Here is a 22,527-nt window from a genome sequence, read left to right on the forward strand (position 1 = left end):
GTTTTCCCACACACACTGCTGTTAGCACGCTTGCTGTGCACGTGAAAAAGTGATCCAGATTTGGTTCCCAAAAACCTTTCTCCGAGTGCCGGTCTGCCATAAAATGGGCACATAAGACCTGGGAATGGAGCTCCATGATATTTAAAATTAAACATCTGCAAGTGCATCATAGCCAGAGAGTTTGGATACAGGAAGATCCAAAAGGCTGGAAACTTGCTCCATTATACAGCATTAGTGCAAGTGTGTACAAATAAGCTGGAAATGAGTTTCTCAAAGGGAAATCAGATATAAACAGAAGGACTTGATTAACCTTGTCACAAGTGTGAAAATCAGGTTTTAAAAATATTTTTGGTTTAGCATGATTTTTTTACTTTTTTAATCCTTAAATTAATTTGCAGTGTATAATGTCTTGTGTGTTTTAGTGGATTTGGAGTCAAGTTCTTTCTTTGTAATTAGAATCTTTCTCCAGATTATTAGGGAACAGGTTGTTTCAGGAGGCAAAAGAGGGTGACATCCTTTCATGTCTTGTACATAAGTTGTGGGAGTGAGACACCACTCACACCAGACTGGGTGACTGCCCAGAACAGTGGTGGCTCTCTCAGGTGCCTTTAGGTTTCGCAGACTCAGCTGTCCAGGACAGGACTTTGGAAAGCAGCTCATAGGGAACCCTGCAGTTACCCAAATTCTGCAGGAGATGTAGCCCCCCTTGCCTGCCTCCCCAGTATCTGGAAGAAAACAAAGCAAGCCTTCACATGTAGCAAACTGGAATGATTTGTCTCCCTTTCCCAGCTGTGGATACCAAAACAATAAAACCATTCTTTCTGGGCATTTAAGTTAATGCTTCACTGGGAAAAATAGTGAAGTTCAGCCAGAAATGTTCACACCATTCTTCTGGGTTCTCTGTAAACTTATCCATGGTTTTTCTGCATTCTGTTCACATTAGTGTTCTGGAGGTTTTCTGTGGAGACTGAAGGCTGTGGCACATGTTCACTGAGCTAATTAAGGTTTAGAACAGTCTTGCCCACTGCTGTATTTTCTCTTCCATAGGGCAGAAATGGACAGTGATGTCTAAACCCACCCTGCTATAAAGCAGAGCTCACCTAGAGGAGCCCAGGTTTTGTCCTGAGGCTAAAGCACTGCCAGAAGTGCTTGATGTAGATCTGTTGATGCAATCAGCAGCAGAAGCATGTGTATAACATAAAGGTCATTGTGTGTCTCAGTTCGACTATTTAAACCACTCAGAAATATTTTTTTTTTCTAAATCTGCATAATGGTTTATACAGATATATTTCTAGGTGCGCAGTGGTATCAGCTAAATTTTTCTATGTTGACAGACCCTTATATTTTAATGAAATTTCCTCAGTGGCTTTTATTTTGTCCAATGAGTCTTTCCTGGAAAATGTTTCAGAGTAAGCTTGTGGGCTGGCTGTCTCTAAGCTTTGCTATGAGGATGTAAAACTGCAAAGTAGGGGATGTCTGAGAACCTGTGCACATATCCTTGCAGGCTGGGAGGCCACCATTCCCAGCACAACCCTGCAGCCTGCCTACCTTCCTAGGAGCTTGTTAGCCCCTCAGCTCTACAAGCTTGGGTAAGAAGCACTGAGCAACACAGACACAGAGGAAATAAAGATGTGACACCTCTGAGACAACACTGGCCCTGATATCCCCCACTGCACCCATGGTGGTGGAAAGGTGCAAGTCCTTGAGTGTTCTGAGGTGTCCAGCTGACAGGAATCATTGCAGGGGTGATGGGATTCTCATTCCCAAACTCTCCAGCACACATTTTGGGGAAGCAGCTGCTCCATAAGCTTGCATCTCTGATAGTGCAGTTCATGTGTCCCAGTGAGGTTTTAATGTCTTTCACACGTATCTGGTTCATATTGAGATCATACTTATTAGATGGAGCTAAAAGAACTCATTTATTCCATAAAGTTAAAAAAAGACTACCAAAAGCAATAAGAAAGATCTGTGAGAATAAGCCTTAGCACAAGGATGTTTTATCTTTCAAAGTGAGGAGATTTGTGCTCTCCCAGAGAACTCCTTAAGGGGATCCTGGATGAAAGAAAACCAAAGCAGCCTTGTTTTAACTACCTGAAAACTTAACTTTCTGCCTAGCTATCAGTTCAAGAGTTCTTCCCCCCAGGCTATGCAGCAGTGTGCAAACAGGGCATATCATCTCCCTTGACAAGATGCTGCCCTACTGAGAGCTGATACTTCTTTGGTTTCCTGCCACCATTCTTGCCCTGTGTTTCACAGAAACACACAGGGAATGCAAACAGAAAATCAGAAGGTAACCTTGAGGACTTCGATGGCTGCCATTGGTGTTTCAAAGTCCCTCTTAAGAACTCCTTTCTTTCTTTCTTTCTTTCTTTCTTTCTTTCTTTCTTTCTTTCTTTCTTTCTTTCTTTCTTTCTTTCTTTCCTAAGTTAGAGGATTTCTTGATTATGTAACTGCTTTTAGCTGTTTAGCATCCCCGTGACTGCAACACTGGTATTTTGCAGATCATTTGATAAAATAGAAAAAAATTAATCTGAGATGCCAGTGTATTGATTACTTTCCCCTTTTTCCATCTGAAGAGGTCAGCTTAACCACAGCTGTAAACCTACAGCATACTTCTGAAACACATAAAATCCCCTTCCTTTTCTTTCCTACAGCCTGTATGATTTGCACAATGAATCTTTTCCTGGCTACCAGCTGTCAAACTAGAAATGTTTACAGTGTCTCTGAGAGTTTCATGACTCGAGATATATCAAGGTCTCTGCAGAGCCTTGGACACTGAATCTCTTTAAGTTTTCCAGTAGTTACTGGAGAACCTGCTGGAACCAACTACTTCAGCCAGCTCTCCTCTCTTCCAGCTGACTTCATGTGAAGAATACTCTGGGTGTCCTCCGGGTACCTTGACATGTCCCCTAAGAAGAAGCTGAACCTTCCCTTTGAAGGAGTCATTGATTTTTTTCCCACTCATTCCCATTCTTTACCTGGTATATCCACTCCAGAACAGAAATTTGCTTTTATCCAGCACTTGCATCCTTGGGTGAAAAGCAGTAAGGATAGGTCAGATAACAGGGACAATGTTTTAGTGCTTTTCACTTCAGACAGGCAGAAGTTTCTGACACCAGAATCAGTGACTAAACTGAAAATGAAAATTGCTATTGTCAAATCTTGCCTTCCTTTATGGATGTTCATGGGGATAAAGAGTCTCAGCTCTCCTCATCAGAGGTTAAGAAATGGGTCTAAGAGATTCAGGCCCTGCTGTGTCTGACCTCTGACTAGGGCCAGGGGAGTGGAGCTGAATCCTTTCAGGAGATCATTTTTAGGAGAGGCCTAAGGCCAGTCCAGAACAGGCTGTGCCATGAAAATGTCTGATGACAATTCTTTTATTTCCACAGGATCTGAGCTTGGTCCTCACACCCTTTCTGGGACAGCCATTTGAGTCCTTGTCTGCTGCTGTACATACCTTTCTTCATGGCCATTTTTTCCATCTAGCAAAGATTCAGAGACTTCTGTGAGCTATACAGACTTATTCCCAATTAGGACAGGTCTTAGGGTCATCCCAAAATTCCTCCAATGGTGGTAGAATTCCATCCAAATGAAGAAATTAACATCTGCTTTATTTGCTAATCTTCCCATTTCCATGGCTGAGCCATCTTTGGATATTGAATACCAACAAGACCATTTTTTATTGGTGTGTTATGTCCCATAAGTCATCCTGGGGGATTCCTTGGTGTGGGTGTGCATCTTCTGTCTGCAGGGAGCTTCCTGCCTGGGGCACCACTCTTTCAGTAACATTTCTGTGATTATCAAGGCACTGTGGAACACTAATATATTTAACAGGATAGCCTGTTAAATATAGGACCCTTCTTTTTGGGGAAAAAAAACCCAACCAAAACAGTTCCACATCCCCAGCAAGTGTATGACAGCGAGAGGTATTGGAGTCACCCAGCATTTATGGACTGGGTCTCAAAAGAAAAATCATTACTACTAACTTCTCTAAGCTATAATATCCATTGTGCACAATTGCTACCTATTTTCCTTCTTTTCCAGCTGTCTTTTCTTTGGTACTTTTGCTGTTGAGCCTCCCCACAGTGCTCTGCTATCTCATGATTATGTACACAGTGAGACAGAAGGGAGAGCTGTGTGCCCCCTGCCCCGAGGATGGCTTCAGTAAAAACAATTCTGGCTCCACTCTGTTCTGCAAAGCTCCACACTGTAAAAGTATACATCTGAAAAAAAAAAACCCACCTCAATATCCATGAACCACAGCCACTGGAAAGTAAACTGGCTTTCTTCCTCTTGGCTGCCTAACACTCCCCTCTGCCTGTCCTTTGGGAATAGCAACCACTTGCACAAAACTTCCCTCGGATTCTGGAGGAAGGCTGAAGCTCAAACTGTGGCTGATTTATGCACGGGAGGACAAGAGGGATTTCTTGAACATTGTTAAGAGAAGATGGCCAGCAAAGCAAAAAGGCAAGCATGCCAAAATGCATGGATTACAGGGACGACTAGGATGTCCATGTCACAGAAGGATCCAACTTCTGCCTTGGTATCTTTGTCTACATTAAGACAAAACACAGCATATTGGTGAAACGAAAAGTGAAGTAATATTTTGTAGATTTTTATTTCTCTCTCATGCCAGAACCACAGAAGAATCAGGATGAAAAATAATGGAAATGCCACAGTGGTGTGGATGGAATAACGAGGCCATTTTATCTGCCAAGCTGATAAAACGCTGTTCCCCTTCCTCAGCTTCCCATCCCTGGACTTTGCACTGAATTACGATTCCAGCGATGGGAACAGCAGTGATTGTGCACATTGGTAAGAAAAGTACCTTCCTGTACATTGCAGATGGCATTTAATCCACTTCCTCGGATTTAATGAGTTCGCTCGTGTAGGAGGGCAGAGAGCAGCTGCTGCTGTGGGGACTCCAGACCCTCACAACCCCCTGCAGCTCCCTGTTGCCATTGACTCTGTGCACTGGTTTATATCCTTGGATTAAATGTAGGGACAGTAACCAAAAAGGCCTTTCTAAACTTCTCATTTGGGCGGATTGCCGCCGGGACGTGTCAGAGGCAGGGCGGGCCTCTCCCAGCGCGTGAGGGAGGCCGTGGCGCACTGTGGCGAGCGGAGCACTTGCAGGTTGGGCTCGGTGAGGGCTTATTCCGTTCACTGATCCCGGGATTGCGCACAAATCCCCGGGCGGGGCAGTCCCAGCGCCCGCGGCCCCGTGAGGGGCAGAGCCCGGCCCCGCCCATGGACACGCCCCTCGGGACACGCCCATCTCCGGCGCATGTTGATGACGTCATCCACTATCTCCGCCCCCCCATCCTGTTCCCCGGCGGTGCGGACGGCCCCTCCTCCCGTGACGTCAGTGGGGCGCGCCGGCGCGGGCACGTGCGGCGTCGGCGGCGCCATGAGCTGCCCCGTGCCCTGCGCCGCCTGGGTGCGGCGCGGCGTGGCCAAGGAGACGCCCGACAAGGTGGGGCCGGGCCGGGGCCGCGCTGAGGGACCCCCGCCCGCCCCCGCCGCCGCGCTCACCGCTCTGTGTCCGCCCCGCAGGTGCAGCTCAGCGAGGAGGAGCTGAAGGGTCTGATCGAGGAGGCGCAGGACAGGCTGGGGTGAGCCGGGGCGGCGGGAGGGGCTCTGCCGCCCGCCGGGCCCGGAGAGGCGGGGAGGGGCGGCCCGGGGGTGCAGGGCCGGAGGCGAGCGGGGCAGCAGCGCGGGGAGTTGATGGCGCTGCCGCCGTGGGTGCGACGGGCCGCGGGCCCGTGCGGCTCCTCAGCTGTCACGGCGGGCCTGGCGCTCCCTGGAGCCCCGCGCTCCCTGGAGCCCCGCGCTCCCTGGAGCCCCGCGCTCCCCGGAGCCCCGCGCTCCCCGGAGCCCCGCGCTCCCCGGAGCCCCGCGCTCCCCGGAGCCCCGCGCTCCCTGCTCCCGCCTGCACTGGGTTCGTAACTCTGCCTGCTTTGGACAAACCGGCATCAGTCCCAGACTGACGGAAAAGCGGTGCCGAGGGTGGGACAGTGTGGGTCTGGAGGGCACAGTGGAGATCAGTGATGGGGTACTCATGTCTCGCTAAAATAGGCAAAACATCACTCAGGGTGTATTTATGCTTCACAGTGGAACTGGAGACATCACAACTCTCCCCTCAGCACTGAGAGCCTGTAGTTTTGTAGTTGCGTTTTTGCTCTCTGCTTTTAAGGAAAGTGTATTTACAAAAATAATAACAGAAGTGATGTATTTAGGAAACACGATAGAAGAGAAGAAAGAAATGTCTCTGTTTTGTTTCGAAAAAAAATGGAGGATTGATGTCTTACTCCATTTTCTGGTCTTCTTCTGTTAGATTTGTTGATAGATTTAGGCTTCTGAGGGTTTCAGCTGTGTGGGGTGTGTGGTTGTGCCACAGCATGTGTTGTTGAACAGATGCAACAGGCAGCAAAAAAAGTTTTTATAGTTGGATGAATATTGTCCACTCTGTTTCAGTTGCATGTATCAGTGACACTGCTGCTGAACAGAATGTATCATCCCAGGATGTATTTTAGTCTGTTTTCTCTAGTTTTGATTATTTAATGGTTCCAAAATAATCTTAAACATTTGGAAGATTCTCATGTCATGTAAATTTCTTTACTGATTAGTGTTTCTGTTTACTGTGGAGTTACTTGTTTCCCCTTTCTGTGTGTAATCTTTCAGTTTTCTGAGTGATTTCCTTTCTCTTGCAATTTCAAAAGCATGGAAACATTTGAGGTGCTGTTTTTTATGCATTCTGTACAACTTCAGGGTGGAAGTATGAAGCCCGTCTGAAACATCTGATTTATTTACAACTTTGTAGAATTTGTTGCAACACCTCACTTTTTTTCCCTGTGCAAAGATCACAAATCAAACTTGGATTTAGTTGCTTTATTTAATTATCTTGTTACTTGTCTCTAGTTATGTTGTTAATGTGAAGTTTTTATTTTACTGAACAAATTAGGAAAATTAGTTTTCTGATATTTAATTTGGAAATTGTATCTGAGAACCACCTTGGTTCATTGTTGCTTGGGAATTTTGTGTGCAAAAGGACAGAAATACAGTGTGTTTAACAGGGATGAGTTTCTTTGGAGCATGGTCCACTGGGACATCTTGGGTGTCTCTTAACTTCTCAGCCAGTGTTTAAGGTGCATTTCCTTCTCCTGAATTCCTTGTCTGCAGAATTGATCCCACAAAGGTCAGAATTTTCTAGCTGTTGCATAGTTTACCCCATAAGAAGAATTCACAGTGTGACCTTACCTGTGTTATTTTTACTTTGCTTAAGTATGGGAAGTGTGAGGAAATGAGGTTTTAAAAAGCTTGAAGAAACGTAGAAATTCTCACACATGACCATGCCTCTGAGTGGGGGAAAGAAAGGAAGGAATGACACGGACACATGACATGTAAATGTAAATGACATGTAAATGCACAGAAATGAGGTTGAGATAATTGTATCCACAAAAAATGTGTGAGAGAAAGGGACTTGGAAACACAGTTTGCCTTGCTGAGGAAGATTATGCCACGTTTTGTCATGAAAATTTTCAAGGAAAAGCTTTCTCTGAAAGCCTGAGAATTATAGATGCCTTGTATTTTAGGAAAGGTTCTAGAAGGAGTGAATGGATTTTGAAATTATTGGCATAAAGACTTGAAGGCCATGTGAGCAGCTGGGACTGTGTGCTGAAATCTCTCCAGCAGCCCTATGGAAGTGTTCTATGTGTCTGCCAGGTTCTCAGGGCTGTGTCTTTCCACAGGGATGGTGCTGGTGGCAGTGATGAGGGCCAGACAGCAGGTGACACGAATGCACACGTGCCTGGCAGCAGCACTAAGTCTTCCCAAAACAATGAAGAGATGTCTGATCATGAGCTGGATGAATATGATTTGGACAACTACGATGAAGAGGGGTACACTGGTAAGAAAAATCTGTGTGTCAGATGTGCAGTGTAAGTGAAGAACCTTTACACTTTTTGTTGTACCTTAATATCCTAAGGCAATACTTTGTTAAGTTTCAGATGGTGGAAATTCACAGTTTCAATGATTTGCTTGTCCCATCTTGGGAAGTCATTTAGTGAGGGGAGCAGTTCAGTGTTACCCTCACTGACACCAGGACCAAGAGCATGTTGGAAGGGTTGTCTCTCTGCTGCTGTAGTGCTGGAGCAGAGCAGCAAAGTCCCTGGAAGCACTAAGCAGTTTATCTCATCAAGGTACTCATGTCCAGAACTGGGAAGGTCATTTAGCCCACTCCTGATATTTCACTGTATAGGTAATAGAGGTATTGCTGCAGGAGTTTCTGACTTTGCAGATGTGTAAAAAGTGTTCTGAAATTCCCATTTAGGTGATTTAAAACTTGGAGACTCTTTGGCTACTCTGGCAGTGTATGGGAGCAATGAAAATGATCCTTACATCACACTAAAAACCACTGTGAGTACTTAAAGAATGTTAAATACCTTAAACAGCATAATCTTCAAAATCAGTTAAATTTTCCACTCTGCCTTGGAGCATGTAAATGCTTGGAGTCCTTTTTCAGAGGTGTGCCAGATTTTTGATTGGATGGTGCTCTTTTAAGGTTGTTTTGTGCAGTCCCTTCTTTCTCTGCCTTTTGAATTTAAGTGGGAGGTTAAGGTGAACTGGCTCCTTACTTAAACCTGGCACTTCTGTACATGGAGTGGTTTTTCACCTGCCTAGTGGGACACAGAAATCACTTGAAATAACAAGTCCTGTGCCACTGGTGGCCAAAATTAGAACATTTTGCAGATTGCAAGACTCTTTCACCTTCTACCAGTTTGTGTAAGAAATCAGGCTGAGGTGGACTCAGGCAATGTGTCTGATATATAAATATATCAATGTTCTGTACATTATATATATATATATATATATATATATATATGTAATATTGTGCCATTGGCTGCTTCTGCCTGTATTAGTTTCCACTGTCAGATGAGGAATATCTTTGCAGAAGCTGGGTTTGTAGAAATATTCTGTAGAATATTTTGTAGAAATATTTCTGTTCATACAGAAAATGAACACCTGTTTTTTCAAGCTCTTCTTCCTATGCTCAAGTTCTTTCCTCAATTTCTGAAAGTTTTTCAGTGTGCATTTTCTGTTTTCTTTTGGTATTTGCTACTGGAACTGTTGAAGATTAAGTATTATGTAACCTTAAGCTGATTCAAAGAATTGGAGGACTTGATAGAATTCAAATATTGAAGTATGCTTGAAGTGAATAAAAAAAATTTAAGAGCTTACAATGAGAAGTCCGAAAAGTCTTGTATGTGTTGAAGGTGGGAAGGATGGTACTCTGTGTAAGATTATTGACTTCTGTACAGTTCTTAATTTTTCACAACAAAAATTCCCAAAGTCCTTCCATTCATCAGTAACAATGAAAATCAGATGAGAGGTTACATCTCTTCTGGTCCAGCTGAATGCCTGGTAGTGCTGTAGGCAGTACTTTTTGGGAAATATTTTCCAGGAAATAGACAGTGGAATGATTTCCTGGATGTGAGGAGAAGCTGCAGTACTGTTGTTGGGTAAAATAAGTGGTCAAGGCACAGGAGCACAAGGGAAATCACCTGTGTGGACTCCTGGTGGTGTTTTCTTTTCAGCAATCAGCCTTGAAATATGGTTTCATGTTTGGTAATTAAACACCTCTACAAACCCACCTAGGCTCACATAGAAGTCCTTCAATCTAATTTGATGACTGTTCACTATGCCCAGAATCAGGTCTGGTTCTTGCTTTTCTCTGTAACACCACAACATGGTTTTAGGTGGTGGGTATTAGGGTGTTGGATTTTGAGTATTTTCAGTTGTGGTTCAAAATTGCTGATTCCACCTTTTGAACATGTGTAGTTTCATGCTTTTATGTGCTTTGCTCAATGCCCCTTGTCCTCTCCTTTTTGCTGTTTAGGAGCAATATGAGCAGGAGGACTTTTTGATTAAACCCACTGACAATCTTGTCCTTTGTGGCAGAGTTGATAAAGACTGCTGTAGTTTGGAGGTCCATGGTGAGTAAAACAGAGTTTATTCTTTACAGTGAACATAGGGAGTGTCTTGCTTAGAATGTGCCATGTGGCTGTGTTGAAGAGGGAGTGAGTTGGTTTTGGGCAGGATTTTTCTCCCCTTCTGCCTTGTGTTTTGTCCTTTTCCATGTCATGGTGCTTTAGCTACTTTTTAGGGCTAGAGTATTTCCTGTGGAGTTATTGTTATTTAGAGGATAGCTTGCCTCTTTCAGGCTGTATAGCCACTCCTTTCCTCATTTCATTTCTTAAAACTTTTAGAAAATACTATGGCATTTTTATGCTCTTCATTCCAATCCTACTTTCCATATCCTGCAAGCATCCTCTAGTGGTTTGTTGTTTTGTTTTGCTTTTTTTGGTTTTTTAACTTTTAACTTTCTCCTTGCTTCTTTAAGTGGGATTTCCACTGCTAGGATTAGAAGAACCAGCACCTTTATCATCATGGTTTGGAGGAGATAATCCTTAATAGGGCCTGAATACTGCTTCTCCTAGAAATAGGTTTAATTTTGCTGTGTAAAAGATTTTTCTGTTGTTGCTAGTGAATACTACTGAACATGCTGAATTATCATCTTTGCTTACTGTGGTTCTTTTTGGGAATGTTTCTGGCTGCTTGTGCTGTGGTCCATGTTTCTGTAGGCAAAGTATTTCATTTTAAGCAACCAACATGACTGAAATGTGTGAAAGCATCTCTTCAGATACCAGCATGTGGCATTTTCTGTGTCTGGAGGTGTTTACAAATTTTATTAACTCTAAGTTTATACCCAATATAAACTTAAAAACAATAGCAAAGGCTTCTGCAGTTTCTAAAATTAGGTAACCTTGTCTTAGTTGACCACTGGAGAGATCAGTATCTGAACATCTGTCCCATGCACTTAGAAGTGGCACTGTGATTTTGTGTGTGTGATAAGATGTTTTTAAAATAATTAATGGTTTTCTCTGCTGTCCAATTGCTAAGTTATTGTATTAGAAGGAGAAAAATAGCTGGTTACAGGGAGTTTGTTTTGGTATATGGCTGCTTTACCAAAACTTTTTCTGTATCTCAGTTACCATCTGCTAAAGGTTAACTCCTTCTGACTTCTTCACCTTCCTCTGGTTTCTCTTTTTAGCTTCATTTGCATTTCAGCTTCATCTGGAATAAATTTTTTTAATTGCTAATCCTGTAAAATGAATGTGTCCAGGTGTAGAGAGTACTAGATATGGAGCATATATTATGAAGAGATCTTACAAACAAAGTAAAAGTATTGAATCTTGACTGAACTTGTCACTTCTTAATGTAAAGTACATGGGAGAATGTTTATTTTGTGTAATTCTGTGAGGTACAACATTTGTAGAGGGTCTGGCCTCCACAGTAAAACTTGGAAGGCTCTGTGAATTTACCTTCTACATCTCCTTGAGAATTCAGTTTCTGCCACAACAGCCTTTTGTAGAAGTGACCTATTCATAGTTGTTTGCTTTCCCTCTTCACTGTAGTCTTGCATAACTTTAATTATTTTTCAGTTTATAATCATGAAGAGGACTCATTTTATGTACATCATGACATTATCTTGCCTGCTTACCCTCTGAGTCTGGAGTGGTTGAATTTTGATCCTAGTCCAGATGAATCAACAGGTAAGTTACAAAGGATACTGTCAGTGTGCAGTTAAAGAATTTTTGCTTGAAAAGCATGTAAGTGTAATGTTGCCACTAAATGATTTCTTCCTGCAGTACAAAGAAATTAAATCAATGTTAATATTAAGATAATACTGACTTGAGATAACTAAGATGTGAACATCATGTGTTCTTGCTTGGTGATACAGCCATCTTAGTGATCCTGATGTAACAAATGATTTTACTAAAATATTGATTTTATTACAAACAAGTTATTTTAAGCAGACCAGAGCAGTCTCTAAAATCTGCTTTATTTTCTGTTTGCAAATGAAAGGTTGCTTTTGTTCTATCTCTATGTCCGATGCAATTAATTAAATTAAAACCACAGCATAATTTATATATATTTTAAAATATTTAAAATTATTTTTATATATTTATATATGTGTATGTATTTAACATTTTTCCTGTGTTTCACAGATGTTTTTTCTTCTATAGTACAGGGGATGTGGTTTAGTTTTGGTTTGTTTTTTCCTTCAAAATCTAAAAAACGTGCCACTTCATACAGCCTGTTTGGACAGTTACTTGAAGGGGAAGGAGAGCAAGTACATTTTTTTTTGCCAACATCTACTGTCAGCTGATATTTTTAAATTGCTCCTTGCAAGTTATAAACATAAATATGTTCAAATAGAAGATTGTGGCACATAAGTTTTACTTAACCAAAGAAATAAGGACAGCTGGATTGCCAAATTCACTGTGGTTGCATTTGGTTTTTTGTCTGTAGGAAATTATGTTGCAGTGGGTAACATGACCCCAGTCATTGACATTTGGGACCTTGATGTAGTAGAATCTTTGGAACCAGTCTTTTCTCTTGGAGGCAAGAAAGAGAAAAAGAAGAAAAAGAAAGGAAAGAAAGTAAGTCTTGTAAAATAGTTTACCTGCTTGGATGGAGGAAATTTAGAGCAGGGATAATGCCTTCTTTTTCCCCCCTTACATTATTTGAAATGCTAATTGTTGTCTAAATAACTAAAGCCTGAATTTAAGAGCAGAGCAAGAATGGGGTCGTGTCCCAGTAAACTTTGAATCTTAACTATTAAAAATTAGAAGTTGCAGGAGCTGGCAGTTGCAAGGACCCAAAGCTCAGTTAATTGGGAGGAGAGAGAGGGAACTGCCAGGAGTGTTTAGAAGGAAGCTGAAGAATTTACATGTTAGCTGGAAATAATGAGGTTTTTTTTACTAGCCTGAAGGGAATAACCAGTTCTGTAATCCCAGCAGCTGGAGCAATCTGCAGTCTGGGGTAGGAGGCAGGGTGCAGGTGGTGCAGAGACAGTTCTCTCAAAAGCTGTGTTGCAGCAAGTGAGAGTAATTTAATATGAAGTTGTTTGTGAAGGCTTTAGGGAATTCATACTAATGTGGAGTAATGCTGGATTTGCATTGAAGCTGTAATTTTCAAAAGTCTGTTTATGTCTTGTGTTTGCACAGAGTTTATCTTCAGAAGGGACTGTGGAAGGACATACTGATGCTGTGCTTGATCTTTCATGGAATAAACAAAGCAGGTAGAAGAATATTTGAATAACAATGGATTTTAGAAAATTGCAGTATTAATTCACACAAAATCCAGAAGTTTGAAAGCACTGCTGAAATTAATGTATTCTTTAAAACACACTCCTATTTTTTTCTTCTTTTAAAATAGAACTCTTGATTTTTAATTTTTAAAAAATACTTGTATATTGCTGCAGATCACTTTTGATTTGGAGGTTGTCCTGATGAAGGCAAAGGTGGGTGTAAGCCATTTGATAAACTGTCTACATTTCTCTTGTTGAAGAAGGAGAAGGGCTGCCCTGAGCTATGCTGATCTGCCAATGGCCTAAACTACTGTTTCAACAGAGACAAGTAGATTTATAGAAGAAAGTCCTTGCTATTCTAGTTTGTTTTTTTTTCTCCTGGCTTTTGCCCCAAAGCTGTGAACAGGAAAGAGAGTCTAAAAGCCCTAATAGCTCAGTTATAGAAATGCCTCTGGCCTCCAGGCAGAGAAAATTCCCCATTGCCTGAATGAACTAGAAATGAAGTGCTGCTACTGAAACAACACAAATCTGGCCCATCTTGGGGCAGAGGTCAAGGACAGTGTGCTGACTGAAGTAAAGATGCTGCTGGTTTTTTATCACTTAGGTGGTTGTTAACAATTCATCTGTCAGAGGATCCTCAGCAGGGTCTTGAAACTGCTTCAGTCAGACACAGGCTGATTTTTTTATTTTATTTTCTTTTTCTGCTGTCATAAATGCCTCTGCCTTTGAAGATGTATACAGACAGCTCTGTATATTCTGATGAGCAGGTGTGAGCCTTCACTTGTACTGCTTTCTTATCTAGATACTGATGAAGAAAACACCCACACAGACCTCAGGAAATGTGTATAGATTGCACTCTTAATTTACAGCCTGTTGTTCTTAAATTACAGATAACGTACAGTGTGACATTGATCAGCCCATCACTCTTACAAAAGAGGCACTTTCATGTATCTTGGGATGTCTGGTGATAATATAGACAAGGATAAAAAAAATTTATGGCTTCAGTAGTCAAGTCTGAAATGCATAATTTTGTAATCTGCTGAATTACAAATTCCTTGATACTCGTAGGTCTTTCAGGAAATAAAACCAGCCCTGAAGTGGGCAGCTTATGGACAAAACAAGGAACTCCTTGAAGCAGCTTATTTTTTTAAATGTTTTATTGTTGTTTCTTTCTTCTAAGCAAGGCTTGTTGTGACAGCTCTCTACAAATAACTTTCTGCCTGTAGGTCATGGTGGTGTTACTGTAAAATGTTCTTACAGCCTTCACTATGCATTTTCTTAACTTTCCCTTGTAACATTGCTTGGGAAAACAGCATTTCCAGAAAAATGTTAACTCTTTCAGTCAGAAACACTTGGCTAATATAAAAAGGGGAGAGGGAGCAGTTTCAATCAGAAACAACAATGTTGAGGTAATAAATCTGATTTCAAGAGCAATGAAGCAGTTACAGGAATTGGATTGTGTATTTGACAGGCATTTGGGAGTGTTCTGATTTGTTTTTTCTGATCAAACTTTTAAACTGTGTTTATTGCTCTTAACACAATTGGTCAAATTTAAGCTGAAATGTGGAGTCTGTAAACTAACTGAAAATTTAGTGGTTACTTTCAGCAGTCTACAAAGAGGATAGTGTTGTTTCTTCAGTAGGCATATAAACAGATATTAGAGAGCAAAATATTTCACAAACAGGTTTGTCAGGCTCTTGGCTGCATGCATATGCAAACAGAATGATGTAGCATAGGTAATGTTTAAAAATACTATTCAGTGTCAAAGGAAAATGTGCTTCAGAGCCTTTATTACTTTTTTTTGTTCAAGAAATCTTTGAGTATTGCAGGTAATGTCCGGGGAAATAGAAGCAAAAGTGTCATTGTTATAAGTGTTCTACTAATGTAATGTAATATAGCCTATTTATAATTTTTACTTATACCTTAATTGCCTTCAGGGAGTTATCCCTCAGGCTTGAGAGGAATAATCTATGGACCACACTGTACTTGTTCTCAGAATTGGGCTCTGTGTGTCTTCTGGATTTTTACCATTATTTGTTTGCATCTGTATAAAGAGTGTATTTTAACACTGATTTTTGATCCATTATCAGGAATGTTTTAGCAAGTGCCTCTGCTGACAACACAGTGATTTTGTGGGACATGGCTGTGGGTAAGCCAGCAGCCAACCTGACACTACATACAGACAAGGTATGGAATAATTGCTGTGTTTTTTTCACTGTAGAATACAGAGAAAAATGTAGCTGCAGTTTTTCATTTGCTACTTGGTAGTGAACCCTTAGAACAATTCTCTGATTTTCTAACATTTGTGCAGAATTGTTTAAATTTATGAATTGGTTGCTTTTGCAAACAGCACTGTATTTGCTTTTAAAAATACTTTTGGAAAGTTAATAAAGTTAATAAAGATTTGTAACAGTTTTTAAAATACCTTTTGTAAATTGACCTAATGGTAGGGAATATAATAGTGCTGGTATAAGCTACAAAAATAGATGTCTGAACATAGGTCAAACTGTAACTCTCTTAAGGGAACAATGAGTGTCAGTTACAGTTTGTTCTAGGTGAAAAGGTTTAAAATAAATGATGCTAAAATACCATAGTGATGGGTACTTCAGGAATGAATTAATCTCATAGTAATTAAAATGTGAAAGCTAGTTATTAATAGCTGTAACCTTATTTTGCTGCTAACAAAGTCACTGCCCTTGACAAACTCCTGATTTTCATTTTTTGCTAACATCTGCTTTTTTTCCCCAAACTCAAAGCAGATACTCTTTTACCTCCAGCTTTCGGGGTTTTGGTTTTTGTTTTTGCTTTTTCAAATTGACATCTAGGGTAGAAAGGGGGCATGGGGTTCTGTTCAGTCAAATTATATTGGAAAATACCTTGTTTTCACTAGGTGAGGGTATTTGAAGTAATGAACATCTCTTGCACTGTTTTTTGAGCAATCTGGGTATCAATAAGCTTAATTTTTTTGTTGTTGTTGTTTTTTGGGGAGGACTGTGTGCTGGCTTGGGGTTGGGATGGTTGTGCTTTGTTCCAAAAAGGTTCCTGTATATGTGTGTTACATAAAATATTCCATTATCTAGGTCCAGACATTGCAGTTTCATCCATTTGAGACTCAGACCCTCGTTTCTGGATCCTTTGATAAGTATGTCAGGGTAATGTTTTCAGATGTTGCACCTGGGGAGGGGATTCCTATTCAGTTAAGCCCTGTGTCTTCTTTCTTTTGTTTTATAACTGTGCCAATTTGAATAATGCTGTTATTTTTTTCCATCAAGGAATCCAGGTTTGCATATTGCCAGGATGTAGTTTTCTTTACCTCTTTTTCAGGGGTAGCAAATGCTTTAACCATCTGGACTGACATTTTCTGTGCCAGGTGTCTGCCTGCTCCAAACCAAATTTGTTTCTTAATTTGGCCTTATGGCATTTTCTTCATTGGGAACATGTCACTGTTTATTCCTGTGAAAATTTGCCCAGATTCTGCCAGCCAGTAAGGCCAGGGTGGAGGCATGAGGGACTTTAAAATCCCAGTTCTCTCCCTCCAGCCTCTGTAGGCACAGCCAAAGTGTAATGGGCTGTCTCCTGTGATTGCAGCCTGGAGATGCTGGGAAATGGTTTGTGTCTGCACACTTGGACTACTCTGTAGCTGCCAGTTCTTTTAAGTCCTGCCAGCCAAAAAACTCCCTCTCTGTTCTCCCATCTCAATGGGGTAACTTCTAAATTTTGTTCTATCACCATGATTTTCTTACATTGATTTTTTTATTCTGCTTTTAAGATTTTGTCCTTATGTTAAAATAATTTATAGACTTCACAATCTTTAGCCAAGCCTTCAAGTTCTCTGGCTTCTGTTATATTCTTGCTACATCTGCTGAAGTATTGGAGGAGGACCTTTTGCTGTTGTTAGGAAGCTGCTTCTGTCTTTTCCCTCCCTCTCAATTTCCTTTGATATAAGGAAGCATTAAGTCCAAGCAGTGGCCAGCTCCTGATCCCTTTTTAGCTACTCCTTCGGTACCATGGACACTTCTAAACCACTGTGCTATCCATAAACACACTGCCCTTGTGGATTTTTCCTGCAAGGCCTTGCAGGACCACAGTGAGCATTGGGAGATGCCTTCATAGCCTGAAAATCAGACTATTAAAGAAACTGTTGTGTGTAAAATACTTGGTAAAAGACCTGGGAAACCTACATCACACTTGTTTAATTGTGTGGTAGAGTGGGAGTGGGTTACACTGAGGGTGTTGATAGTGGTGAGGTGATGCTGGAGTGACATGACCACTCCACCCTTGCATTTGCACCCAGGAGCTTTTTGAGTTGGGACAGATTCTGCAGCCACTCAGCTGAGCACTGTAAAAAGAGTCCCAGAGGACCCACTAACTGCTATCTACTCTTCCTCCTTTGTGGAGTAGTGTTTCTCTAACTGTTTGTTGTTTAAGACTGTTGGATTTTTAAGAATTATGTTTTTATTAAGCATATTTGAAAATGTATGCATATGTATGACAAAATGATTTCCTAATTAGTCCATCATTATTTGACTGTACTGAAGTCTGTTTGTAATTAAGTGATATATTTGCATAATTATGGTTTGCTATGTGATAAGTATCTAATGTATTGAGTAAATTCCAGCTCTTCTTAGTTTCAGTAGAGTGGCTGTTGGTAACCAGGATGAAACTTTGAAGCACATGGAAAAATGTCGTGCTTATCTGCAAGATTTTAATCTGTTACTGAATTAGAAGACTAGTGGTGAAGTTGTTTCAATTTAATTTTTTAATTATAGTTTACATGGACCTTCTGTAGATGTCATTGGGAAAGCAAATTATGGCATAAAATGTTCTGCCTGGATTTTTTTTTTTTTTTTTTTAATTTCCTGTGCCTTTGTCCTCCCCTAGATCAGCAGTGCTGTACGACTGCAGAAACCCCCAGGACAGCCATCGAGTGTGGAGGTTTAGTGGTCAGGTTGAGAGAGTGATTTGGAATCACTTTTCACCTTGCCATTTCTTGGTGTGTACAGGCTTTTCTCTTCTGGTTGGTTGTTGTCCTGTCATTTAACCTGTATTTAGTGTTCATAATGTGTCTGAATCAGAGTGGAACTGATGGACATTTGGATGGTTTGTGCTGCTCATTATAAAAATCCAGTCTGGGGAGGGTGTTTTTAAATAGTTTTTACAATAAGTATCTCTAGACCAGCTACTTAATTTGGAATCTTCACTGTGAGAGTAGAAAAGCTATTGATGCTGGTGCTTTTCTCTCCAGAGGTGACAATCTTGGCCACATCGTTGCAGTGTTCAGTGGCTGGGATATATTTTCCTTTGCTGTTGTGTTTCATGCCATGAAACAACTGCAGCTGAGAAATAGCTAATTGGAGGGAAGATCCTGAGTATTAATTCAGTGTTTCAGGTCAGCGCTAGAGGGCACTGTCTTCCAGGCTGGGATGGAGTGATCCACTCCGTCAGGATGGAAAAGCCCTCTGAGATCGAGTTTAAGTGTTAACTCAGCACTGCCAAGTCCCCCACTAAACCATGTCCATAAGTGCCTCATCAACGTGGCTTTTAAATACCTCCGGGGTGGTGATTCCACCACTTCCCTGGACAGCCTGTGCCAGTGCTTGACAACCCTTTCAGTAAAGACATTTTTGCTGATGTCCAGTGTAAACCACCCCGGTGTAACTTGAGGCCGTTTCTGTTGTTTTGTTACTTATTACGTGGGAGAAGAGACCAACAGTACCTAGAGTATAAAGGAAAAATATCTTGGTATTGTTGAGCTTTTATAATAAAACTTCACAACAGAATTTAAAAACAAATCTTCTCTGTTATCGCAATGGCTGTCTAGTTCTCTGTTGCTTTGTTAATACATTCAACAGAAGTGGCTGCTTAGCTCTGGTTTATGATGTGGATCTCTCCTGGTCTAATCACACTTAGTTTTGCACAGGACTACTGAACTGACAGGCAAGAGACTGAAGGCTCTGCATTTCATTTCCTGACCTGAGGGCCAGACTTAGTGGGGCAACTCTCTTCAAAATGTACTTTAAAAAATTTGCACGGGATTAAGACTTCCATGACACCAGTGCAGCATAGTTGAGGTTCATGGAATAGCTCGGGCACCAGCTGGCTGGAACGTGACTTTGGGGGTGCAGGCCTGGGAACAGTGTAACATGTCCTAGGGAGAGGTAGTGTCTGCCTCAAATCAGAGGGGTTTACCAGAGGGTGGGTGTTACTTCACTGGAGGTTTTTTTGCCAGATGAGTGACTGTGGCTGTTTGTTTTTTAAATGCTGTGCTTTCCTTAGGCAAGCACAGATGATGGCTTTGTGTACTGTCTGGATGCTCGTGCTGAAAAGCCCCTGTTTACTCTGAAAGCTCACGATGAAGAGGTGTCAGGTAAATTGCCTGTGTGTCCTTTTGTGTTGTCCCTTGTGGGCAAGGCACTTCACTTCAAAATGTATCCTCATCTCTAGGAAATGGGGATTGCCTGTTGCTCTCACACTGCTGCACCCTTCTTCTTCCAGGGTTACAACTAAGCAGTCAGATCAAAGGGTGCCTTGTGACATCATCTGCTGACAAATACGTGAAAATTTGGGATATCCTGGGAGACAGACCAAGTTTAGTCCACTCCAGGGATATGAAAATGGTATATTAATATTTATTTTTTGATTCTAATTAGTTTTATATATAAACTCTGTCTGCTTATTCTTTTCCTATCTATTTTGAATCTTGTTTTACCTAAGGTCTCATAGGAAAAAATAGTAACATATTCTGGGTGAATCATTCTCATCACAGTACAGTATTTCACATGGAATTGGCAGACTGCTTCAAAGCCTCAGACCCAATTTCCAGATACAATGTTCTGAGTAGAACTATGGGTGCCCCAGCTTGCATCTGCTACATTCAAGACAAAGATGTGATTAACTGTTTATAATTAGCAGCTCTTGACTTTCATTTTATGTCTTTACAAAAGAAGTTTCAGAAACTTAATTACATTTGTTAAAACTTACTTGGTGAAAGTATTTTCAGCAGACAAATTAATTTTAAGATTAATAAAAAAAAAAAATCTCTTCTTTTCTCTCCCCCCTGCCAGGGAGTTCTGTTCTGTGCAGCTTGCTGCCCTGACTTCCCGTTTGTCTTTGCCTTTGGAGGAGAGCGGGACGGGCTGCGTGTTTGGGATATAAGCAAAATCTCTGCAGGTAATGTTCTCATTTCTTTGACTCTTGTGGTTCTCCCCTTGCTTGCACTGTGTATTTCTATTCAGTAATGTGTTGTAACTCTGACAGAAGACTATAGATTAGTATTTTTAAATACTCCAAGACTGCATGTGTGGCCACATTTTCAGCTTCAAAAAACGTGGGTTTTTTTCTAAATTGGAGAATAGCTTTTTTATTATTTTTTATTTTATTTATATTTTTTATTTATTTATTTATTTATTTTTATATTTATTTTCTTGCAGCTGAAGTGTAATACATTATTTCTTAAAATACCTCTGTTTTGGTTTTTTCCTGATATGATTTGGTATCACATTTTTGAGTACTTATGGGAAGAAAAGTGAGGACTGGTCTTGATCAGTTGTAACTACCTGTAACTACACAGCATGATTTTTTTGGAGAAGGCTTTTAAGAGCCTTCTGGGAACCAGAGACTAAAACCAGAAATAAATTACTTAAACTTAATGATGTGCGCTTCAAACCTCACCAGTTTTAGAGTACTTAGTTACAGGAATTATGCAGGGGAAATCTCTAGATGCTCTGGAAGAAAAATAACAGGACTTGTAATTGAAGTATCTTATGCAGGCAATTATTCTGACCTTTAGCTTCAACTCAGTACTTGGGGTAAGGGGAAGAGCTTTGAAACCACAGCAGGTTAGGATTTCCATTCCCTGGTGCTCACCAGGCTGTCCCTGCTGTACTCCTCTTTCCTCTGGGACAGTAACATGTAAGCAATTCCCTGTTTGTGTTGCAGTGAATGAAGTTTTTGGAAACAGAGAGAGGCTCATCCTGGCTAGTGCCAACTCTGTGGCTTCCAGCTCCACGGCCAGCAGTAGCAGCAATGATTTGGAGACAGCAATGGAATCATGATGGACCAAACATCAAAGAGTCAAACTAATACTGGGACTACAACTAACGTGTGTTCTGCAAATACCCCTGTTCAGTGAGAACTCATGGAAATTACTCTGGTGTCTTGCAATCTGCAGGCTTCTTCATCTCAAAGAAAGGTGGTGGATGTGGTTAAGCTCTAAGCTCCTGCTTCTGTTACCAGCTCTGAAAGATTATCTCAGGCTAAAGTGAGTGATTCAGTGATCCCTGAAACAGGGGCTACCATATGTAAAGCTGATACATAAAATGAAACAATCACTAGAAAAGTATTCTGTGACTACAGAAGTTTGTTGAATACTGCAGAGACAGTTTTATCTTCTAAGGACATGAGGAAAAATATTTCACACAATAGTTGTGTAATAAATAAACAGAAGATGAACTGAATCAAATTACAAATGTAAATAGATAATTTATCCTTATTTTGAGGCTGAGTTTACAAATTTTAAAAGATATCTGTGTTACGTTCTTAACTCTGCCCAGGCATTTCTGCCTGACACCTGAGGAAAGTTTTAATTATCAGTTTAACCACCAACTTAAGCCCCTTATTTGCAGAATCAGGAACCTAATCAAGGGTTGTGACTCAAAGAATATCCATGCATTTATAATGTAACACCCACCTGCTTTACCTCAGGAACTTCACTGAGTTCTTACCCTTAACTGAGCACCTGCCCTCTGCACTCTGTAGAGTATTCCTGCTGCAAAAATGCCCTGGGTATTAAATCCACTGATGCCAAAGGAGCTGTAGGATCGTACTCATAGCTGCCAAGCTCTTCCCACTGCTTTCCACCCTAACTCACTGTAGTTCAGCCTGGTGAGGTAAAGCAGGTAAATTGTGTCCCTACAAACTGCAGATGGGGAAAAGGCAGGTCTGTAACTTTCCTTGCTCTCCCTTGAGAGTAACTGGCTGCTTCTAAAGCTACTTCAGCTGTTTCTAGTCTGGTGAAGGTGGTGTTCAGCATGGCTCTGCAGGAACCAGGAAGACTCTGGATGTGTTGGGATTCCTGCCTCCACCCTCTCTACCAAGCAGTAGTGAATGATGTGTGGACAACAAATGAAGATTTCTTTTGTGAAGCTTAAGAAGTTCTAAGTACCAGAACCACCTCTGTTCAAGTGCTCTCCATTGAAAAGTTCCAAGTTTTTCAAAGCTTTACTTTTAAATAAATGCTCTGTGTTAATATCTTTGAGGGTGATTTCTCTTACCTTTGTCCCTAGTAACAGAATAGGCACCGTAGCTCTCAAAGTTGTTTTTTGTTTTTAGAAGAAATTGCATTACTGGAAGCAACACATCTTTCCCTGGAC

General features: G+C 41.1%; 1 protein-coding gene across 1 annotated transcript; it reads left to right on the forward strand.

Annotated features, from left to right (window-relative positions):
• The first annotated feature begins 5,333 nt into the window (after positions 1-5,333).
• Positions 5,334-22,405, forward strand: PWP1 (PWP1 homolog, endonuclein). The gene is made up of 15 exons (XM_056508167.1): positions 5,334-5,476; positions 5,557-5,615; positions 7,752-7,909; positions 8,333-8,418; positions 9,899-9,995; positions 11,505-11,615; positions 12,376-12,506; positions 13,074-13,147; positions 15,247-15,343; positions 16,237-16,298; positions 18,038-18,149; positions 19,433-19,523; positions 19,652-19,773; positions 20,221-20,326; positions 21,095-22,405. The coding sequence occupies exons 1-15, from the start codon at positions 5,411-5,413 to the stop codon at positions 21,208-21,210; spliced, it is 1,488 nt and encodes a 495-aa protein (XP_056364142.1). The 5' UTR covers positions 5,334-5,410; the 3' UTR covers positions 21,211-22,405.
• Positions 22,406-22,527: the final 122 nt, after the last annotated feature.

The sequence above is a fragment of the Oenanthe melanoleuca genome, chromosome 1A (genome assembly GCF_029582105.1).
Source record: "Oenanthe melanoleuca isolate GR-GAL-2019-014 chromosome 1A, OMel1.0, whole genome shotgun sequence".
In the NCBI taxonomy this organism is placed as follows: Eukaryota; Metazoa; Chordata; class Aves; order Passeriformes; family Muscicapidae; genus Oenanthe; species Oenanthe melanoleuca.

What these genes read in the sequence shown, in the direction of transcription:
- PWP1 (XM_056508167.1), top strand. Translation starts at nt 5,411, where the DNA reads ATGAGCTGCCCCGTGCCCTGCGCCGCCTGGGTGCGGCGCGGCGTGGCC. An exon ending in TGACACTACATACAGACAAG is followed by an intron (nt 15,344 to 16,236) that starts GTATGGAATAAT and finishes TCCATTATCTAG; the next exon opens with GTCCAGACATTGCAGTTTCA. An exon ending in ACTCCAGGGATATGAAAATG is followed by an intron (nt 19,774 to 20,220) that starts GTATATTAATAT and finishes CCCCCCTGCCAG; the next exon opens with GGAGTTCTGTTCTGTGCAGC.